Source organism: Magnolia sinica, chromosome 15 (genome assembly GCF_029962835.1).
Source record: "Magnolia sinica isolate HGM2019 chromosome 15, MsV1, whole genome shotgun sequence".
Classification (NCBI taxonomy): Eukaryota; Viridiplantae; Streptophyta; class Magnoliopsida; order Magnoliales; family Magnoliaceae; genus Magnolia; species Magnolia sinica.
The window spans coordinates 18479063-18501584 of record NC_080587.1 but is presented as its reverse complement, the minus strand read 5'-3'; the positions used below and the strand labels follow the sequence as shown (position 1 = coordinate 18501584).

The following is a 22522-nucleotide window of genomic DNA, read 5'->3' as shown; positions in this document are numbered from 1 at the left end:
AATGCAGGACCCAAATCACACCTTTGCATGGACAGCAGATTCAAATTCTGCCTTCTCATATTTAAACTTCTCACTTTGTGCTAAGCATTTTTCAGCTTCAGCTTTCAATCTCTCAAATGACTGCATCTTGCTAACAACTTCTTCCTACATAATATCAATCAATTAAACATGTCACATGACACTGTATATAACAGAAATCCATAGTCTCTACAAACATAATTCATGGAAAAGCAAAGAAATAATCAAAGAACAATAAATTCCACACAGCAATGCAGTGAAATTCCATCAATTATGATTTCCATTACTTTTGAGAACAGAGATCCAAAAGACACGTTGGATTGAAACCATGAATTCTGATGAAGGTAACTGATGCAGAAACCCCTTCCCTTAGGATGAATGCCCAAGAAATGCTGGAAATTCCAACTACTCCATGCCAGTCAAACTCTTCATGTCTATTAACTGGAAAATAATTCAAATAATGTTGCTCCCAAGAAAAGATGAGGAGAGGCCTGTATGGGGATTTGCTAAAACTCATATGCGTGCAGAGTGCTGTCCATCATGTGCCAATACGGCGACCGTTAATGGGATCTAAGCTTTCCATGAGGTGGGCTACACTGATTAGGTATTTTAACTATTAAAAAAAAAAAACGATTTTCACTCCTAAGTGGGCCAGAATGTACAAAAAATGGACAACTAAAACATTTTTTTTTCTAGCCATACATCTTTTTACACTATGACCCACCTGAGGAGTGAATTCAGAATTTTAGGCCAGAAGAACAATAAATTCCACACAGCAATGCAGTGAAATTCCATCAATTATGATTTCCATTACTTTTGAGAACAGAGATCCAAAAGACACGTTGGATTGAAACCACAGGCTGAAATCATGACTCAAAGCCTAGATTCACTTGCTAGAATTGCAGCCTCTCCATCAGATACATGGCATCTCAGATCTGAGTTTTTTTTATTAGATATGTGCGAGTTGAATTTCAGATCGAGTCAAGTCAGTACGGAGTTGGATTTCGGATCAAGTCAAGTTACTGGGTGACTCGAACTCAACTCGTTGTGAGTTCAGATTCAATGAAGTCAACTCTATTTGGATTGACTCACCCACTTGGTTCGGATTGAGTCAGATCTGAACGAGTCAGACAAGTCGAGTTTGCCGAGTCAAGTCATCCCATGCCCAGCACTATTACCGATCCTCTGGCTCAATGGCCCACCTGATAAGTGGACCGACCTGATTATTGAGTGAGAGCATCTACAATGTTACACCTTCGATGGATGGATTGGATCTCATATCAATTTGTAATGCTATCAAGTGTGGCGTGTATAGCTAGCTGCCTTCTACATGCATGTAGACTTACAAACTCTATATGCAAACTTCAAAAGAGCCAAAAAAGGATTAAAAATACAGAAGTTCACAGAAAGTTGAAAACGTTAACATAAAACTAAATAAAACTGATGGATGGCTATCAAGGATGAAAGGGGTCACAATCAGTCATATATTTGCATTCATAAGAAAATCCAGGATTACAGTTGTAGTTTGGTTACTCTCAGATGAAGGCTAGCATCTCTATCACCATTCTAACTTTACTCCTTGCTTCTTAAATGTCCATGACAAGTACAGACATTGCACATGAGTATCAACTCCATCTAACAAACAACAAATACCATGCATGTATTTGATGTTGATCAAGGCCCACATGCCAAATTGACTACTGACATCCGTTCTTCCATCCAAAGACATATCTAATTGAAATGAAACAGATACAAAGAAAAGAGCAAGGATTGCCGACTCTTTTGTCACCATTCCCAGCATCTGTGAATCGGTACACCGAACCTGGCTGTTGATACCCGAGATATCCTTCAGCGGCCTCAATGTATTCTGTAACCGGCTGGTCCCACTGATCTGCCCTCTTGGAGGCCTCTGATTCTGACGCTGACCCCCAATTAAAAAAGAAAAAGAAAATTGATTAATAAATAATAATAATAATGGAGCTGATATCTATAGCCTATATGTTTGATAAATTGACCCACTCTTCTACAACCTACTACTCTATTACCAAAAGTAGGAAAACAGAGTGTGTCTATGAAAAACATGAGGTGTATTTAACATTAAAAAAAATCTAAGCATGGGGTGACTTATCTAATGGCTGGGGTGGATTTTACATACAAGCCATGGTGGGGCCATCCCAAGCCAGCAACTCCTTTCCCTCTTTAATTAACTTTTCCATATACATCATTTATTAACATTAATTAGCATTTAATTCGGACAACTAGTTGGACGGTCCAACTAGTTGTGTGTGAGCATTTCTTCCTATATATATAATTTTATAAATTGAGACACTCCTCTACCCCCAATTACACCATTACTAAAAGTAGGAAAACAGAGCGTGTCTATCAAAAACATGGCGTGTATTTAACATTTAAAAAATCAATAAATTCTGCATTGAAAATCTCAAATATATTTTCCACACCCATTCTTGTACTTCTTAGTATTACTTATCAGCCCTATGTGGGGTGTTTACAATTTTTAGAATTCTTTAATTTCTTCTATGTATTCTCCTCGTTGTTAATAAAATAAATAGGTTTTCATTTTTTAAAAATGTAGTTTCACATGATACAAGAGAACCTGATTCAGGCTTTTGATTTCTCTACTGACAATAAAACCAAAAATGCTTACAAATGCTTCATTTTACAAGTAAAAGCAAGCCAATCCAGCCTTAAATAGATTGGATTAGGCAATCTCCTTTTCAATGGTGTCTCATCTCCTTTTCACTGACGACACAATCCTTTTTGCCAATGGCGGCTGCGAGTCCCTTAGATAGATTGTCAACTTTCTTCACAGGTATGAGAAGACGTCGGGCCAAAAAAATCAACCAGTAGAAGAGTTTCTTCGTCCTCTCGGCTGGGCAATCTCCATCTCGCATCCGGGCTACAAAGAAAATCCTAGGCTTCAACAAAGGAACTGCTCCATTCACATACTTGGGGGTCCCTATCTTCCAAGGCAGACCGAAAAAGGCCTACTTTCAAGCTTTGATTGAGAAAATCAAATATAGGATAATAGGTTGGAACTGCTGTATTCTATCCCAGGCTGGCAGGATGACTTTGATCAACCATGTGCTTGCAAGCGTCCCTATCCACACTCTAGTTGCCACGGATATTCTCTCCAGCCTCTTGCATGATCTTCAAAGGGGATTCGTAAAAATTTGTTGGGGCTGGGCTGATGGCAAATGCAAGCTGCATTGGATTGCTTGGAAAAAACAGCTCGACCAACCGATGCAGGGGGGTTGGGGATTCATCGTCTGAAAGAAGTCATGGATGCCCTTAGAATGAAGATGGCCTGGATTGCTAAATATGGTGACAACGCCTGTCACTGGGCGGCCCTGATGCGGGCCAAACATTAGGAGGACCTTACCTCGGATGTCCTGCATTCCTCTCCTCCCAACTCCTCCCCCATTTGGTGAAAAATTAGAGTTTTCCTCCCCACTCTGGCAGAAAATGTGCAATGGCAGGTGGGCAAGGGAGACCTCAACTTGTGGGCCCACAATTGGACCGGTTTGGGCCCGTTGCAATAGCTGGTCGATATGCCTATCCCAGAGGCCATGAGATAACTACATGATGCTTCCTATTACTGATGCGTACGAAAGTTCCTTCATTCGATTCTTTTCCAAATCATTCTTGGGACACTTGAATTGGTCGAATTTATCATCCTTTACAATGGGAGACTGTCCAAGATCACATTTTTGTATGCCATACCTTTCGAGTATCCTAGTAATGTAAGCCCTCTGTGACAAGCTGAGCAGTCCACGAGATCTGTCATGACAAATCTCAATGCCAATAACATAAGCGACGTCACTAAGGTCCTTTATTTCAAATCTTTGAGATAAGAATTTCTTGGTGTCGTTCAACATCCTGTTGTTACTGCTAGCTAATAGAATGTCATCAACATACAAAATCATCATAATGAACTTACTTCTATTGATTTTAATGTAGATACATTCATCTGCAGTGTTCTCCACAAAGCCATATGAGGAAATCACTTTATGAAACTTTAGGTACCACTATTGTGACGACTGTTTCAACTCATAGATAAATTTCTTGATCAGTTTACAAACCAAATGTTTTGAGCCATAGGCTACAAAACCTTTAAGTTGTAACATGTATACATTCTCGTTCAAATCCCCATTGAGAAATTATGTCTTTACATCAATTTAATGTCTCTCCAAATCTATATGAGCTATAAGAGTCATTATCTCGATTTACAGGCATTCTCTCTCTTTCATGTCTTCTTAATCACTCTCCTTAAAGTCAATGCCTTCACGCTGATTAAAAACCTTGGCAACAAGTTTGGCTTTATATCTTTCGACATTACCCTTGGAGTCCCGCTTAGTTTTAAATATTCATTTACAACCAATCAACTTTATTCCTGAGGGTAATTCGACAAGATCTCACACTTTATTATCCCTTACGGATTTTAACTCATCCTTTATGGCATTGATCCAATGAGAAAGGTCAACACTTTGCTTGACTTGTACAAGAGATTTAGGATCCTTTTCCACTCTTATGTCAAACTCGTGCTCATATAGATATACGATGTAATCATCTCGATTTACAGGTATTCTCACTCTTTCATATCTTCTCAATGGCTCTGCATCTCAGGTGTGATTTTGATTTCCCTCATCAGTGGGTTGTATAGGAGGTTCATCATGGTATTTTATAGTGACTTCAAGCTTGACTACACCATTTATATCCATGTGATCTGAAGTGACTATGACTGGAGTTACGGTCATTTCTTCCTCAAATATAAATTTCCTAATGTTCGTGCTCCTACTAATTTCAGTGTCCTCAATGAATTTGACATTCTCAGTCTCAACGATCCTGATAGAGTGCGAAAGACATTAGAATCGATAACCTTTTAATATTTTCAGGTATTCTATAAAGAAACAACTTATGGTTCTGGGATCGAGCTTTCTTTCATGCGGGTTATAAACTTTAGTCTCAACAGGACATCCCTAAACATTTAAATATCGGAGACTTGGCTTTCTCCCATTCCACAACTTAAAAAGGGTTTTACTTATAGCCTTGCCAGGAACCTTGTTAAGGATATGAACTGCAGTTTTGATTACGTCACCTCACAGAGGTTCTAGAAACTGTCAAATTGCTTATCATGCTTTGTACCATGTCCATAAGGGTGCAATTACGTCTTTCAACTACACTATTTTGCTCTGGAGTCCTATGCATGGTGTACTGGGTAATAATGCCATAATCTTGTAAGTATTTAGCGAATGGCCGTGGATTGTGACTTGATTCGTCATATCTACCATAAAATTTGCCATCACGGTCAGATCTAACAACTTTAATCCTTTTATCGAGTTGATTTTCAACTTCAGCCTTATAAATTTTAAAAGCATCCAGGGCATCTGATTTTTAACTGATAAGATAGAGGTACCCGAAACGAGAACAATCACCTATAAAGGTGATAAAATATTTGTGTACACTCCATGATGCTATAGGGAATGATCAACAAATGTCTGTATATATCACTTCTAAGGGTCCTATACTCCTTGTTGCACCTTTCTTTCTGGTTCTGTTCTATTTTCCTTTAATGCAATTAATGCACACTTTATAATCAGATAAGTCTTGAAAATGAAGAATTCCTTCTTGTACAAGCCAGTCCAATCTCTTACGAGATATATGACACAGTCACCTATGCCACAACATGGAAGAATTCTCATAGTCTAGTCTACGTTTAGATCCTGTTTTATTTCCATACGAGCCATTAACATTTTGGACATGTGAGACAATCAAGTCTAGGTGGTATAGGTTGTTCACCATAGAGTCGATGCCAATTTTAATCGAATTAAGGTAAATACAGAATCCTTTATTCTCAAATTGGAATGAATATCTCAATTTATCCAAACGAGAAATAGAGACTAGATTGTGCCTTATAGAAGGCACACAAAATGTATCTACTAAATCTAATAAACAAACAGACTCTAACCTAAGTCTATAGACTTCAATTGCCTTTACTTTGACTTTAACACCATTGCCTACGTATACTGAGTGTTCTGCATCAGTTAGTGGCCTGGTCTGTAGCAGGTCCTGTATAGAAGTACATATGTGAATAGTGGTTCCCGAATCTATCCACCAAGAATTCACCGACACATCAGTTAGATTATATTTAAAACAGACTAGAAAAAAATTATTACCCTTCTTTACGAGTCATTGCTTATACTATACACAATCATTCTTTTAATGGCCCGGCTTTTGCAAAAGAAGCAATTATTAACTTTAGCCCGCTTGCAGTTTGATTCATTCCCAAGTCGGTTTTCAACTAGAGAACCTGGAGGACCATGAGGTCCTGAGGATCCCTTGTTAGAACCATGTTTCCTTTTTTTTTTTTTTTTCATTATGTCCAGGTACATGTCTTGAGGTAACAAGATCAATATTCTGACTGTTTTCAAAGGATTTTGACAGTTTACAATTTTTCTAAAGTAATCTCCAAATGTAATCATCCCAGGATTGTCTTTATGGCCTTTATCCGTTGAACACAATCAGACTCGTTTAGGATGGGAACTCGATGCATTTGAGTTGGAATTTAAGCTTTTAAAATATACTCACATAAGAAGATTGATTTACATAGAACAATTTATGAATAAAACCAAATATCAAGCAAACTTATCAATTCAATTGATTTGAGGCTTTCAACTGAACTATCCAAGATGAAGATGGGCCTAAACATCTGATCCTGGTGAGAATCAGTTATATCATCATCACTCCTCCTATGGGAGGTAATGTTAATATGCAAGTGACCCTCCTGAACATGAAGTTAAGCAATGCTAATTATGTAAATCCGAGACACTCAACACCTACGGGTAAGATGAGTCTTTTAGCTTTACATCATAAGCACCATTTACTCCACTCCGTTCATGCTCCTGCCAAACGATGATCATTTTTATTTTTGTCATCATTCGCATGAAACGTGAACGCAACTAAATGCAATCCTTTAACTGAATTTCCAATATCACAAGTTTTGATTTGTGAAAATTTTCACCGGTTGATCAGGTCACTGTAGTGGCTAACACAACCAGATTTAATCCCATAAATTTTGACTTAGGATTGCGATTATAATCCTGCCCTCAATAGATTAAGTATATAAATTAGTCTGATTTAGCCCATAGGGCGGTTGATATTGATCTTTGGGGAAAAACGAAGAACCTTAAAGAGAAATGGATGGGTAGGTTTCACCACCTCATTCTAATGGTCTATATCAACTCCTAAAAGATGAGTAATGGGCCCACAATTAAGCCGAATCAAGACTCTATATGATCTAGTCATCTTCAATTAGCATTATAAGTCTAACCTTTAACATTCACACGATAGACAGTTGGCATGGAACGATTCAGATGGATGATTAGATCCTTACATTAGTGTCCATATGATGGACAATTCAGATCTAATACTTAAGATCCACATGATGAAAGTTCCATATTCTTTATTGCCCATCTAGTGAATGATCTAGATTATACGCTCATTTTAAACTAAATAGACGGCTCAGATCTAAGCAACGGATCCCAAAATAGGCCTTAAAGGGAAAATCCAAACATTAAATGAGCAATCAACATTCCTTGAGTTGGGCTGAATTAAAATAGTATGGACCTAGAATAAGAGCTTTATATGGTCAATCACCAGGCCTTAATTGGGCCCAAAAATAACTAGAGTGTGCCCATGAATGCGAACTAAAATTGGATGGCCCATAAAAATTAGGCCCAGTCAAGGACCCATGTGATAAGGCGATCAGCCCTAAGACCTGACTCTGAATAGGCACAGGCCCAAGGACCAGGCCCATTCCATTATGCCTGAAATGGCCCAGAGACAAACGGCCCACTCACAAGCTCTAAATGGGCTCTGACCCATTTGGTAGGTCCCATAGACAGGGCCCGTACAAAGATCTGAAGTGAAAGCAGGCCCACTGGACAACCCACTCAAGATCTACATGCCTGAATAGACCCAAATCAGATCCACACCCGAAACGGATCTGCAGACCCGAATAGGTCCTAATCGGATCCTAAACGGATCCTCGAACCCGATTAAATATAAAGGGAATTTGGGCGTAGGTCCGAACAAAAGATCAAACGAAAGCCCTAAGGGGATTTTGTTGCGCTGCTCGATCTAATGGGCAAGCTCCACTCGCTGTAGGAAGAAGAACAACTCTCGCTACTCGATCTAATGGGCTAGCTCCACTCGCTGCAAGAAGAAGAACTTCCGTAGGAGCAAAAGAGAGAATCCATAAGTTGAGGTGTTAAGCGATCCCCTGAAAACAGTAATAGGTAGCCGAAATCAATGGCAGCTGCACCTCAGGTGTTGCTCTCAAGCATGGCTTCCTCCATGAAGCAAATAGGTAAGGGCATGATAAAAAAAACCTAACATTAAATGTTGGATCTTTAAGAATACAAATTAATAGCATGAATTTTTGTATTGTAATTCTTGATTTCCCAAATTGAAATCCCAAATATCTTGATTTAGGGATCGAAAGCCCTAATTTCTGAATTGGGAATTCCAAATTTTTAGCGACTGATATGAAATATAAAATCCCTAATTGCTGTATTTTGGGAATTAAAATCCCCAATTTCTGGTAAAATGAAATCCCCAATGGATTGATAATAGAATCAAATCCCTAATTTCTAGATTTGGTATTCGAATCCTTACTGTCAGAAATTGGATTCCAATATGAAATCCCCAATCTTGTTACTGGATTTGGGGTTTTAATATGTAGTCCCGATTTTGGGATTCAAGATTCGAATACCTTGATTTATGTCGATTTGGGGTTCGAATTCGAAATCCCAATCTCTGGAATTATTGTATTGGATCATCCTTTCCAGATGCATAGTGGCTCTAATACCAACTATTAGTTTTCTTAATGCGGAATAGCAAAGACCGAGCTGTGCATCGGACATGGAGATTAAGAATATTGAATACATGGCGTACCTGATTGAGACATCATTGTTGTAGATAGGATCGTTGGAGTCTTCCTCTCCTTACACCCTTTAGAGAAGCTATGATGAGGCTGTAACTTTTGTTGGTGGTGTTGGATTGGGGACCCAACCCTGTTTTATAATGAAGAGGGCGGAGGAGTTTGAAACCCATCTAAACTCCTCTCCCTATGGCTCCATGGCCTAGGGACCATAAATTAACCGTACACAAAATTTCAGCCATTGGATCCTTGTGGAACTGGCCCAACTGATAGATCAACCCATAAATCATCAATCTGGGGCCCACCTGATATCTGGATATGCTTCAATTTTGATCTCAACCCCTTAAATGAGAAGACAAAACGGCTGGATGGAGTAGATTTTGTATACACATCACAATGGATGCCACATGTGCATTGTGTATACACAGTGCGCACGTGCACTGGACGTGCACTGGACTAAGATCCGGTCAACAATCCCGCTGACCCGATCCTTCTTCAACGCGGATCTCAATGGGCCACCATCATGATCCAAATGCCCAATCTGAACCGTCCATTTCGTCTAGGAGAGAATTTCAACGGTACCCATGGTGACCTTTTGGCCCCATACACACGTACACACACAGATCGTCGTCAAATGCAGGATGAATGATGGGGTGATTTGATACAGCAGGTCGCACCAAAACTTGACCAAAACCACTCCTTTCCAACTGAAATCACATCAAAAATCCAATGAACGTGGTGGATCTCTCTGAAAACATCAATGTGGGGCCCACCAAGAATCTCAGTGTAATAAATTTTGCACCATCACACGTCCGGGAAAACCGAAACTTGCAGGGTATTGTACGAGCATGGATGTGATCGGATGGCTGATCCGAACCATCCAGAAGTTCAACAAGGTGGGGCAAACCCTTACCAAGGTGGCAGATACCAAGGACAGGCTGTACAGCCATCCTGAAAATCCACCAAATGCAAGTGTTGTGCGTTTTGTGGCTGTACACGTGAAAGCTTGCTGCGTAAACTCCACAGGCACGCACCACCTCTTCTCCACCGTCTAGAACCGACTTCCAGGTTCTATATAAGGGAGAGAGAAAGAGAGATGAAGGATCATCTTTTGACATGTGGAGTGTGGGAGCATAAGAGAGAGTGGAAGCGGACATCGGCTAGGGAGTTTTTCTCCCTCCTTCTTAGTTTTTCTTCTTTTCCTTTTATGCTTTCTTTGAAGAGATTTAGCTTGATTATGTCTGGCTAAACCTCTTAGCTAGGGCTAAGAGGTGAAGCTTGTAGCGTGATGGGGTTTTTCTATAGCTTTGATTCATGTTTATTGAACTCTCTTTGATTTCAGTTTGATTAATAGGAATGTTTTTAGTCTTTAATGGTTTATTGTGACTTAAATTACAATGGAACTGCGATGGCTCTGAGCATGTCCTTGACATTATAGGAATTATAAATTTGGGAACCCTGCTATTCACCATCGTCTCCTGGGCATAGTTGGATGACAGAATCCTTCATAACATTCATACATCCCTTATATTGGATGTGGATTAGTTTAATTTTGTTGTTTGCTTTGTCTCATGGGCTTGGTTTTGTGATAGAATCAACTCTAATCCTCATATCTTTCATCTCTTGAGACTGGATCGAAGGAAGTTCAGATATGGATTTTAATGAATTATTTTCCAACTAGATGAAGATAGGACTCTAAATCCAGTTGTGTTGCATTGAGTCAGCTCAATTCAGGTTAAGTCGCACTGAGTTAATTTCAGCTTGGTTGCTAGAAGATGAAGAGAAGAAGAAAGGAAAGAAAGGAAAGCAAAAAAGCAAAAAAGAAATCGAAAGATACCAAGTTAGGACTTGGTGCAATTTTTAAGTCGAACCTGATTGGGTCCAGTAACCCTGCTAGACCTGAATTTTGAGAGGAAAGAAAGAAAAAGGAAGAGAAAAGAGGAAGAAGAAGACGGACTTAGTGGTTTAGCGAGTTGACTTGCTGAGTCATCACACCTCACGTATTGAATCAAGCTCTAGCAGGACTGAGTTTGATCTATTGGACTTGTGTGGTGTTCAGCAAGCATTGAGATCGGGTTGGTCAGATCATAACCTTGTCAAGCCTAGGAGAACCAATTCTCAATTAAGTCCGGGCCGAGTTGGAACTCGAGTCAAGATTAACTGAGTTGGTTAAGGTACATTGATCTTCTAATGATTATTACTCAATCTAGGATTAAATTATGTAATTATATTGTGAGTTGTGAAATTAACATTTCCACACCTAGATCAATTCCCTTTCGAATCGAAATAAGTCGACTCACTAGTTGCATTCTATTAGTATTGATTAAAAATTAATATAGGTTATTGATTTTCTTATATTTATTGAATGTAGAAAATCGTTAAAGACTACTTTAGATCCATCTTGTCGAGTCCAAGTCAGGTTGGTGTAGATACTGAGTTGGATTTATGCATATTAGGGTGATTCGAGTTGATTTTGTCTTGTATTAATCGAGGTGAGGTTTCCTCCTTTGAGCTTTCCACCTAAGTTAGTTAATCTTGTTATAAATGATTATATAATTCCTTGTATATAGAACCTCTTAAGTTACTTGATTAATCTACTTGTCTCACTACATGAACATACTAATCTATTACGCAATTGACTCTTGTATTGGATAATTGACATGCCTCTTTAATTCTAATAAGAATGAATGATATGATTGCTACATGTTATCTCAAGTTGAAAATTTATTAATTAATTAGATATTTGCCACTTGTGAGTACTTGATGATATTTTGGAGGTCCTTGAATTAGTGACCATTTTTGTCTGGTAGATTAAATAAAATTTGTTGTGGACTTACCATCTTGCGGATTATTTGTGCCTATGTGGCTTTTGGGGATAACCCATTTTTATCGCATTCTTTAATGGGCTATTTGCCCTATGTGGCTTTGATTGAATATTTTTCATATATGGCTTTGATGGAATATTTGCCCTTTTGTGGCTTTGATTGTTTATTTTGTATAAACTTGCTGATTTTTGGGTCATTATGTAGATTTTCTTATTATTTCTGAGTGACGCCGAAGTTCACATGTTGATTTTTTTTATTCATCTTGCGGAGTTCAATTGTATTGTGATTTCTAGGTGAAGCTGAAGTTCGTTTGTTGATTTTTTAGTCACATCGCAGAGTTCCATATGATTTTTGGGTGAAGCTGAAGTTCATTTATTAATTTTCTATTTACCCTGTGTAGATTCATATGATTTCCTAGTGAAGCGGAAGTTCACTTGTTGATTTTCTAATCACCTTGCAAAGTTCATATACAATATGATTTCCGGGTGAAGTACAAGGTCACATATTAGTTATCTAATTATCTTGATTTTTTTCACTCATATTGCGGTTTCTACCACATTTTCTTAATAGTAAAATTATGTTGGTTGGATATATTCTTGTGTATATGATAATGAATTAGAATTTCATTGTTAAATATATATCGTTCTATGTCTTGCGAACTATACTTAATTATAAATGTTGGGTGTGAAATCTTAAAGGATATTTTCTCACTATGATAGTCATTAACGATATCAAAACATATCAATTGATACGGGTGTAGAGCAAGCCAACGTTGTTCACCTGATTGCTAGAAAGGATAGGGTAGTTGGGGAGCTAAGCAAGGTCCCAGTGGAGCATATTGAGCTTTATTATTAGTTAATAGATTTCTATTTCAAATTAGTATACTTTTGGCATTTGGGTTGTATAAGTTCTATATGAGCACTACATTTGGATTTTTATTATGAATGGAAAACTTTTACTCAATGCACGTTTTACTTAGCTAGTAATTGCTGCCAACTCTGAATATTGACAAGATAGTTTAAATTTAAACTTTAACTTTTAATATTAACACTCGGGATTTCAGAAAACGAGTAGATACTTGGGTTACGAAAACTGGGGTGTTACACCGAAGCACGGTCGAGCATCCAGAAATGGAAGGCAACCGAGAGATACAAAACTTGAACAACAAAAGAGGAACAATCATAAAAGGCGACAAAAGAGGAACAGTCACAAAAGGGGGAACGTAACAAGAAAAAGATCCAGAAAGGCTTTTCGATTACTGTAACCGTTGCAGTAATGAAAGAAATATCTGGAAGAACAAAATGCAATAGAACTCTATAAATAGTAGAGGAATGCAACAAAGAAAAATCTCAAAACACAATCCTAACAATAAAAAGCAACCAATTAAGTCTATCAGTTTACTTTATCTCAGCTTATCCTAAGAATAGCAATAATCAAGTAGTAGTAATTTTAGCTATAATCTTTAGTTGTAATCCAAATCTATGCTCATACGTTGGATTTACTCTCTATCCAATATCACGCAGTTCTTTCAAGAGCTGCATTTTTACAGTTGCTTCTTGACTGATTGTGAATTTTTCTTTTTGTTTGATTGCACTAGTATTATGAGAGTCCTTTCTTATGGAAGGAAAAAAGTAACCCAACTTCGAAGGAAGAACCCCACACTTTGATTATTGCCTGATTGTTATAAAATTCTGCAAGTGGCTGAGTAAGCGACCGATCTTCTTAGAATCTGATCATATACCTTCATATTTGACATATCTGCTTATGACAAAAAATAAACCGAAGTGCCAGTATTTTTTGCTTGCCTGATGGGACTTCAAACTACTTGGTTGCCATAAAATTCATTATGCACTGATTGTGCAACCATTTTAGCAAGCGGCCAACATTTTTGGCATACCCAATGAGACTATAACATGAGCTAGTATGAATATTCATAGTAGTACAATATGAGCCAGTATGAAAGTTAGGTGAAAGTAAGATGTTGAACAGATCCTATTGAGATTATGTTGGTTGGAATGCTCAATAGGCAACGAGGAATTTAGCATATCGTCAAATATTCACTTATTTTGGCTAAAAATTTAGACAGATGGATGACCAGTAATGCTGAAAACATGAATAGGATGATGACTCTCTTTGGCAAAAGAACACCTATAGTGCCTCAACAACAGGTCAATACTAGTTCTGTCGAAAATCTAGCACCAGCACCACCGGTACAACCTGTGACGCCAACACCATAGTCAACACTACAGGTACCTCTTCTGCAAAGAAATACACCTCCTCCACAATGAAATATGCCCCTTCCGATACAAGAAGTGTGGTTTCTTCAACCACCTGTTGAATTTAGGTGACTGAAACAAGAGGTCAAGAATGTTGTTCTGAAGAAGGAAACCGATGTATACTTGGGGGAAGCCCCTACTTGGGAATCCACTATATCATGGAAGACAAAACAAGGTAGGCCCTGAACCACCTTCAATGGCCGAATCTCGTCGTTTGAATCTTAACCAAATTATTCAAATGATATAGCAAGTAGCAGGCCAAATTCTCAGCCGTATTACTACCTCGGTAAACCATACGCCATATTCGGAATAGATTGACCGATAGTCTCCATTGTCACGGTTGATTTTACCATTTTTTTGATTAAGATGACTGAGTTCAACTAAGACAGCCGAATTTGATGTCTCTTGATTAAGATGGCCGAGTTCAACCAAGACGGTCGAATTTGCAGTTTATCGATCAAGATAACCGACTTTGACCAAGATGACTAAATTTTTCGTTTCTCAATCAAGACAATCGAGTTCGACCAGAACGACTGAATTTGACTTTTTTCAATCAAGATAGCCGAATTTAATGTTTTTTTTTTACCAAAACAGCCGAATTCGACCGTGATGGTCAAATTTGTTGTTTTTCTAACAAGTTGACCGACTTTGATATTTTCCGATCAAGATGACTGAGTTCGACGAATATGACCGAAATTGTAAAATTAATACTTTTATATGACCGAGCAGTCACATTTATTATGTCAAACAACGAATTAACATCACATTCATATTTTACCAAAGGCGAAGCAACATGGAGGGGTGGGGGGGATATTGTACTCTATTTTTGGTCATTCTAGAAAAAGCCAATAGGAGGGCGACATGTGGCATTGTACGAGAAATAGGATGTGGAAGAAAAGATCTTCAAGATATTTGGAGTGCTTTTCAAGTTCAAAGTATTAATCCATCAATTAGAAAAAATTCAGGCAATAACTGGGGTCCGATATGCAATATTTGACCCTCAACAGAGAGGTGACCAAAAGTAGACCGAACAATCGAGAAGCGTACTGAAGCAGAACACGACCGAAGCACGATCGAGCATCCAGAAGTAGATTGTGGCTGAGAGGCTAAAGTGTGGTCAAGCTTCCTAAAACGAAATGTGACCGAGAGACACATAACCTAACCGACGGAAGAGGAACAATCACAAAAGGGAAACGTAACAAGAGAGAGATCTAGAAAGGTTTTTCAACTACTATAACCATTGTAGCAATGAAAGAATGATCTGGAAGAACAAGCTACAACAAAAATCTATAAATAACAAAGGAATGCAACAAAGAGAAATATCAACACACAATCCCAACAATTAAAAAAAAACAATCAAATCCATCAATTTACATTATCTCAGCTTATCATAAGAGTACCGATGATCAAGTAGCGGTAATTTTAGCTAGTTTTTAGTTGTAATCCAAATCTATGCTCATATGGTGAATTTGTTTTTTATCCAATATCACGCAGTTCTTTTAAGAGACACATTCTTCCAGTCGCTTCTAGTGACCGATTGTGAATTTTTTTTCTTTTGTTTCATTGCACTGATATTCTGAAAGTTCTTTCTTGTAGAAGGCATAAAACAACCCATCTTCGGAGGAAGAACCCCACCCTCCAATTATATAACTATTATCTGATTGTTATAAAATTTTATAAGTGACTGAGTAAGTGACCAATCTTCTCATAATCTAGTCATATATGTTTATATTGGATGTATCTGCTTACTTTGACACTTGGGGTTGAAGTTGATCGGTTTGGATCGAGCTACTTTATCGATTCTAGCATGCCCGCGCATACTACACATGATAGAAAATAAACTGAAGTGCCAACAAAAACATTGAAAACTTGGTAGAAGAATGGGCAATGAGGACTTTTTTGGGCTTTAATAGCCATTATCCCAACATTCAGTTTGTAAAAGTCATATGTCAAAAATGAGTAATTTTTCAAAAATAGCTTAAAAGTGGGTTGTTTTCTTTCCACGAATCAATAGTTGAGTGGCCAAATGCAAAAATCCCAAAAAATCTAGGTCAAGGGTGACCAATCACGTCTTTTGAGAATGATTTTTTTACAACATGGAGGTTTATCGCTTGTAAGGTCTTCCGCTGCACGATGCATGAATAGACTTTGAGGTCCATCTCTTGCAAGGATTTACGGGATGCATTATCGCAGAAATATTACATGCATGTCATGATCCAGTCTGTCCATCTGGTGGACCACACTGATCAGAAGAAAAAGTGCAGCAGTCATCACAATATTGCCGAAAATTAGGAGTTATAGGCGTGGGGTCATCCAGCTAGAAATATATTTTCATCTCCCAACCGTGGTGGGCCTTACAGGGTTGATAGTTGTTTGGATCACTTTTTAAATTGTTGCAACCTAATGCAGACCATTATTTACATACTTAGTAAAATCGGACAGTCCTAATCATCTGATTGCTTGTCGGTGGTTTTGCATTACAAAGAGGAATATGATTACCCGTTTATGTTAAAGAGAGATTGTAGAGCGGATGGTTAGGATTGTTTGATCATTAAGACTTTTGGGTTGTGGCCAATCCTTGGAAGGGCATGAGATGAAACATACATGTCATGGTGGTATCTTGAATTGTGTCCCATCAACAAACCCATCGCACAAAATCCTAACCAGATGACCCTATAAAATGACTAGTTGCAATCATAATCACCATACCTATCTATGGTGGAGACTGGAATGAACACAACGTGATGTGTCCTTGAGGAAAAGCTTTGTTTCCTATGGAAACACGAGCAGTTAAAAAGTATCTTACATTATCAAGGAAATTAATCCACCACAATAATGTTCTGAAAGCACTAATATTGGCATATTGGTGCTTTCCATGTGATTTCATTATCTTTCTCTTTTAACTCATTTTTCTCTCACTTGATGGAAAATATCATATAGGCCACAATTTCATTATTTTTCACTCTACATTATCATTATTTTCAGTTCTTTGGCACTTCCACAGTACCAAGAAAAGATGGCAGAAGAATTTCTCTGTTCTCTTATTCAGACAATGTTATGGAACTTGAATTCAATACTTCTGCCATGGTGGACGACCCATAGATGAGATAATGTTTATGTCTTTATTAAGGACAGTCGAAGAGAAGGTCTAACAAATGAAGAGCAAGGCAATGAAAGATTGGCTAAGGAAGCTTAAGGACACGACCAATGATGCAGATGACTTTTTTTTTGTTAGCTTGTTAGTACACCCCACTGTTAGTTCACACTTCACTGTTAGCCCACCAACACTAGGGATTGATACCAAGACCTCAGTGTTGAAACGAGGTATCTTTCACTTAGTCTACGACTTGAGCTATGGATCATGGTGTAATGATGCAGATGACTTGATAGATGAGTTCACGACGGAATCCTTTTAGCAGAAACAGAGGAGTCGGTCTGCTATGATGAAGCAATTACATAACGTCTCTTCCTTTCTGAAGTCACTTGTATTTTACAAAAGGATGGGGAGTAGGATGAAGGAGATTGGGGAGAGATTAGATGTTATTACAGCAGAGAGGTCAAAGTTCCAATTGAGAGAGGGATTTGTGGATTGGCCGGTCAATACTGACACAGGGAAGTTCCTCAAATCCACAATGGATGAAAATATAAATAATTTCTAATTATTCAAAATAAATTAATTGACGATTAAAAAAAATTGAAATTACAATCCATTAAAAAATCGATTGATGATAAAATCAAAATTTACAATCATTTAAATAATTAGTTCACACCTAGGATGGATTTTTAGACTCAAACTCCTTAAAAACATGACTTGCTATTTATTGACGATCATGATTCCAACTGGACTTCATGGTTTTCAGCCAAAAATAATAAGTGTCCAATTTGGCCTAACCACATTATTCTCCTAATTTTTCTAAGTCATTTTCATGTTGGGTACGACTCCTACAACTCAAAGGATCAAAAGTTATGATCGAACTGAAACTTACTATTTATAGTAAAAAAAGAAAATAAAATGGACTTTTGACCATCGATCTGATGGAATCTCACAAATCTGGCGTGGGCAACCCGGCTAAGTAGGGTTGGTTGGCTAAAGTAGCTTCTCCTACCCAAAATCATATATGATACGTCAAAAAACTCAATCTGGTTTGCGAGATACGACTGTTTTAAGGTTCTGACGGTCCGGATCATTTCCAGCTCCGATCGGGCCTTCTATGGTCTATCTTTTCCATGAAAGTGTCCTCGACCCGCTCTACATCAGAATACTACTCAGAATGATATGATTCTTCTTATCTCATTAGTAATAATCTCTTTTTTTTTGCTGTTACATATGTCTCTGTAATTCAAGGATTTGGGTCTGATAAAATTCTCGCGATAACACCTTGAGAGCTCCATTCAAAATTTCAGGAGACAACGGCACTATCGACGGCCAAGGCGCTCTCTGGTGGCAGAAATTCCACAGCAAAAAGCTAAAATACACACGCGGGTATCTCATCGAACTCATGTACTCCAATCAGATCCTAATCTCCAACCTTCAATTGATCAATTCTCCTTCATGGAACGTTCATCCTGTCTACAGCAGGTTTGCACACTTCTTTCAGTTCACCATGTTGTTGAATTCAAACTCTACTTGAGACAATATCAAATCCCACTGCTTCGGTTTTTCACCTAAAATACGTCTAAGAAGGTTTTCCAATTGCGATTCACAACTTCAGTCTGTTCATCGGTCTGTAGGTGGTAGGCACTACTAAACTGAAGTTGTGTACCAAACTAATTTCACAAAGTACACCAAAAGTGGCTACTGAACCTCGTGTCACTGTCAAAAGTAATGGTCTTGGGAACCCTATGTAGTCGCACGACCTCTCTAAATAATAGATTCACCACGTGTGTTGCACCAAGGTTCTTCGTACATGGGATAAAGTGCATCATCTTTGAAAAATGATCTACCACCACGAACATTAAATTCATGCCGTATTGTGTTCGTGGGAAACCAAGCACGAAGTCCATAAATAAATTCTCTCAATGGCTACCAGGCACAAGTAACGGGGTGTAAAGGTCTGTATTCTGAGATTGCCCATTGGAGGTCAGACAAACATGATGGTGCTGCACTGCTTTACCCACGTCACATACTAATTGTGACCAGTAATACCACTCCTTCATAAGAGCCCGCATCTTGTCTCGCTCAAGGTGTCCACCAAGGCTACTTCCATGTAACTCTTAGATAATCTTCTCCCTCAGAGAACTTTGGAGGATTCACAGTTGATTCCCTTTGAAGAGGAAATCTTCTTGCATATGTAAGTCACTAGGATGAACCTCTTGACACCTCATCTATGCATCCTTGAAGTCTCATCCTTAACATACAGCTCCTTGAACAATCAAAGCCGACCACCTCATTGCTTTCCGTAACAAGTAGTGATGCACAACGGCTAAGTGCATCAGTTACCTTGTTCTAATGTCTTGACTTTTGCTTCAGAATGAATGTGAATTCCTGCAAAAATATGACCCATTTAGCATGCACATGATTCATGTTAGCCCGACTATTAATAAACTTTATGGCTTGATAGTTAGTGTAGAGAAAAAAATCTCTCTTAATTAGATAATGCCACCAATGTCCATGGATGGTAGGCACTATTGAACTGAAGTTGCATATCGAACTGATTCCACAAAGTCCGCCAAAAGTAATTAATGAGAACTTTGTGTCACAGTCATAAGTAATGGTCTTGGGAACCCCATGTATCCGCACGACCTCTCAGAAGAATAAATTCACCAAGACCAGTGTTGTGGACAACTGATGCTTGATTTTAACAAAGCTCTTGTCAGCCTTATCGGTCTACTAAAACGGGCCTTTTTCATGCAATATGTAATGGGTACAACTATAGTACTGAAATGTCGCACGAATTGACAATAAAAGGTCGCCAAATCATGGAAACTCCTCACTTCATGAATTTTCGTTGGGATCAGCCATTCCCTAATGGCTCGCACCTTTTCATCGTCCACACGGATGCCCGTGGATGTCACAACAAATTCTAAGAATAATAGGTTGTCCATTAAAAAACTGCACTTCTTCAAATTGAGGTACAACTTGTTAACTACAGGACCTGTAGCACCTGCCTGAGATATTTCATGTGCTCCATCCCACCTTAGCTATATATCAAGATATCATCAAAATATACTACCAAAAACTAACCAATGAATGACCAGCCACTTAGACAACCCTTCCTTTGTCTTGTATGTTGTTTTCCATTCATCACTAGGCCGGATATGAATCTGATGTACTCGCTCCTCAGATCTAGTCTAGAGAACACCTTGACACCTTCTAACATATCGAGCATATCATCCAACCATGGTATTGGGAACCAATATTTAATGGTAATCTTGTTAATTTCCCAACTGTCAACACGCATGCGTCAGCTCCCATCTTTCTTAGGCATTAACAACGTTGGCACGATACATGGGCTCATGCTTTCTCTTAAAAGACCCTTATGGATCAATTCTTCCACCTACCCCTAAACTATCTTATACTCTTTTAGACTCATCCAATAGTGAGGGTAGTTGGACAAGCTAGCCCCAAGGACAAGGTCTATATGATGTTGGAAGTCATGCAAGAGAGAAAATCCATCGGGTAACTCTTCAAGTCAGATTTCTTAGAATTCATTTAGAAACAACCTTAAACTTAGAAGAATGTTTAAGGGCATTGATTCCTCACCCTTTACCACCATGGCTTAGACCTTCTCTTCGACCGTCCTTAATAAAGACATAAACATTATCTCATCTATGGGTCATCCACCATGGCAGAAGTATTGATGTTTAAGGGCATTGATTCCTCACCCTTTACCACCATGGCTTAGACCTTCTCTTCGACCGTCCTTAATAAAGACATAAACATTATCTCATCTATGGGTCGTCCACCATGGCAGAAGTATTGAATTCAAGTTCCCTAACATTGTCTGAATAAGAGAACAAAGAAATTCTTTTGCCATCTTTTCTTGGTACTATGGAAGTGCCAAAGAACTGAAAATGGTGATAATGTGGAGTGGAAAATAATGAAATTGTGGCCTATATGTTATTTTCCATCAAGTGGGAGAAAAAGGAGTCAAAAGAGAAAGATAATGAAAGCACATGGAAAGCACCAATATGCCAATATTGGTGCTTTCGGAACATCATTGTAGCGAGCCAATTTCCTTGATAATGCAGGATACTTTTTAATTACTCGTGCTTCTATAGGAAAAGAAGCTCTCCCTCAAGGACACATCAAGTTGTGTTCATTTCAATCTCCAACATAGACATGTATGGTGATTGTGATTGCAACTAGTCACTTGATGGGGCCATTTGGTTAGGATTTTGTGTGATAAGTTTGTTGATGGGACCAAATTTAAGATACCACAGTGACATGTGTATTTCAGCTCATGTCATGCCAAGAATGGGCCACAACCCAAAATCCTCGATAATCAAACAACCCTAACTATTTGATCTATAGCTTCTCTTTAACATAAACGGGTAATCATATTCCTCTTTCTAATATTGAACTGTCGACAAGCGATTAGATGATTAGGACTCTCTGAATTTTTTAGGTATGTAAACAATGATCTGCATAAGGTTACAACAATTTAAAAAGTGATTCAAACAATCATCAACCATGTGGGGCCCACCATAATTGGGAGATGAAAATATATTTCTAGATGGATGGGCCCACGCCTCTAACTCCTAATTTTCAGTAACATTGTGATGACTGCCACATATTTTTTTCTGATCGGTGTGGTCCACCAGATGGACGGACTAGATCATGACATGCATGTAACATTTCCGCGATAAATGCTTCGTGTAAATCCTTACAAGCAATGGACCTCAAAGTCTATTCATGCGTCGTGCAGCTGAAGACCTTGCAAGCAATGGACCTTCATGTTTTTTTTTAAAAAAAAATCCTTTTCAAAAGACGTGACTGGTCATCCTTGACCTAGATTTTTAGGGATTTTTGCATTTGGCCACCCGTCTATTGAACCATGGACAGAAAACAACCCACTTTTAAACCAGTTTTGAAAAATTACTGGTTTATGACATATGACTTTTACTAACTGATTGTTGGAGAAATGGCCATTAAAGCCCAAAAAAGTCCTCATTGCCCATTCTTCTCCCAAGTTTTTAATGTTTCTGTTGGCACTTTAGTTTGTTTTCTATCACATATAATATACACAAGCATGCTAGAATTGATAAAGCAACGTGATCCAAACCAATCAACTTTGACCCCAAGTGCCGAAGTAAGCAGATATGTCCAATATAAACATATATGACTAGATTTTATAAATATCAGTCACTTACTCAACCACTTGTAAAATTTTATAACAATCATACAATAATTGTATAATTGGAGGGTGGGGTTCTTCATCCGAAGATGGGTTGCTTTTGCCTTCCACAAGAAAGAACTTTCATAATACCAGTACAATAAAACA

General features: G+C 38.2%; 1 protein-coding gene across 14 annotated transcripts in view; it reads right to left on the bottom strand.

Moving 5' to 3' along the window:
- Positions 1-22522, bottom strand: part of LOC131227301 (DNA repair protein XRCC4-like) — a 66516-nt gene that overhangs the window by 2429 nt on the left and 41565 nt on the right. For 3 of the 14 annotated variants that reach the window (XR_009162177.1, XR_009162176.1, XR_009162175.1), the window contains exons 2-4: positions 1797-1939; positions 1221-1653; positions 22-144 (exon numbers count right to left, since the gene is read on the bottom strand). Coding sequence is in view for 1 of the 14 variants with exons in the window: in XM_058223073.1 (XP_058079056.1) it covers positions 22-144 (123 nt within the window). In the remaining 13 variants the exon portion in view is untranslated. The other 11 variants (XR_009162174.1, XR_009162185.1, XR_009162183.1 and 8 more) reach the window with 9 other exon arrangements.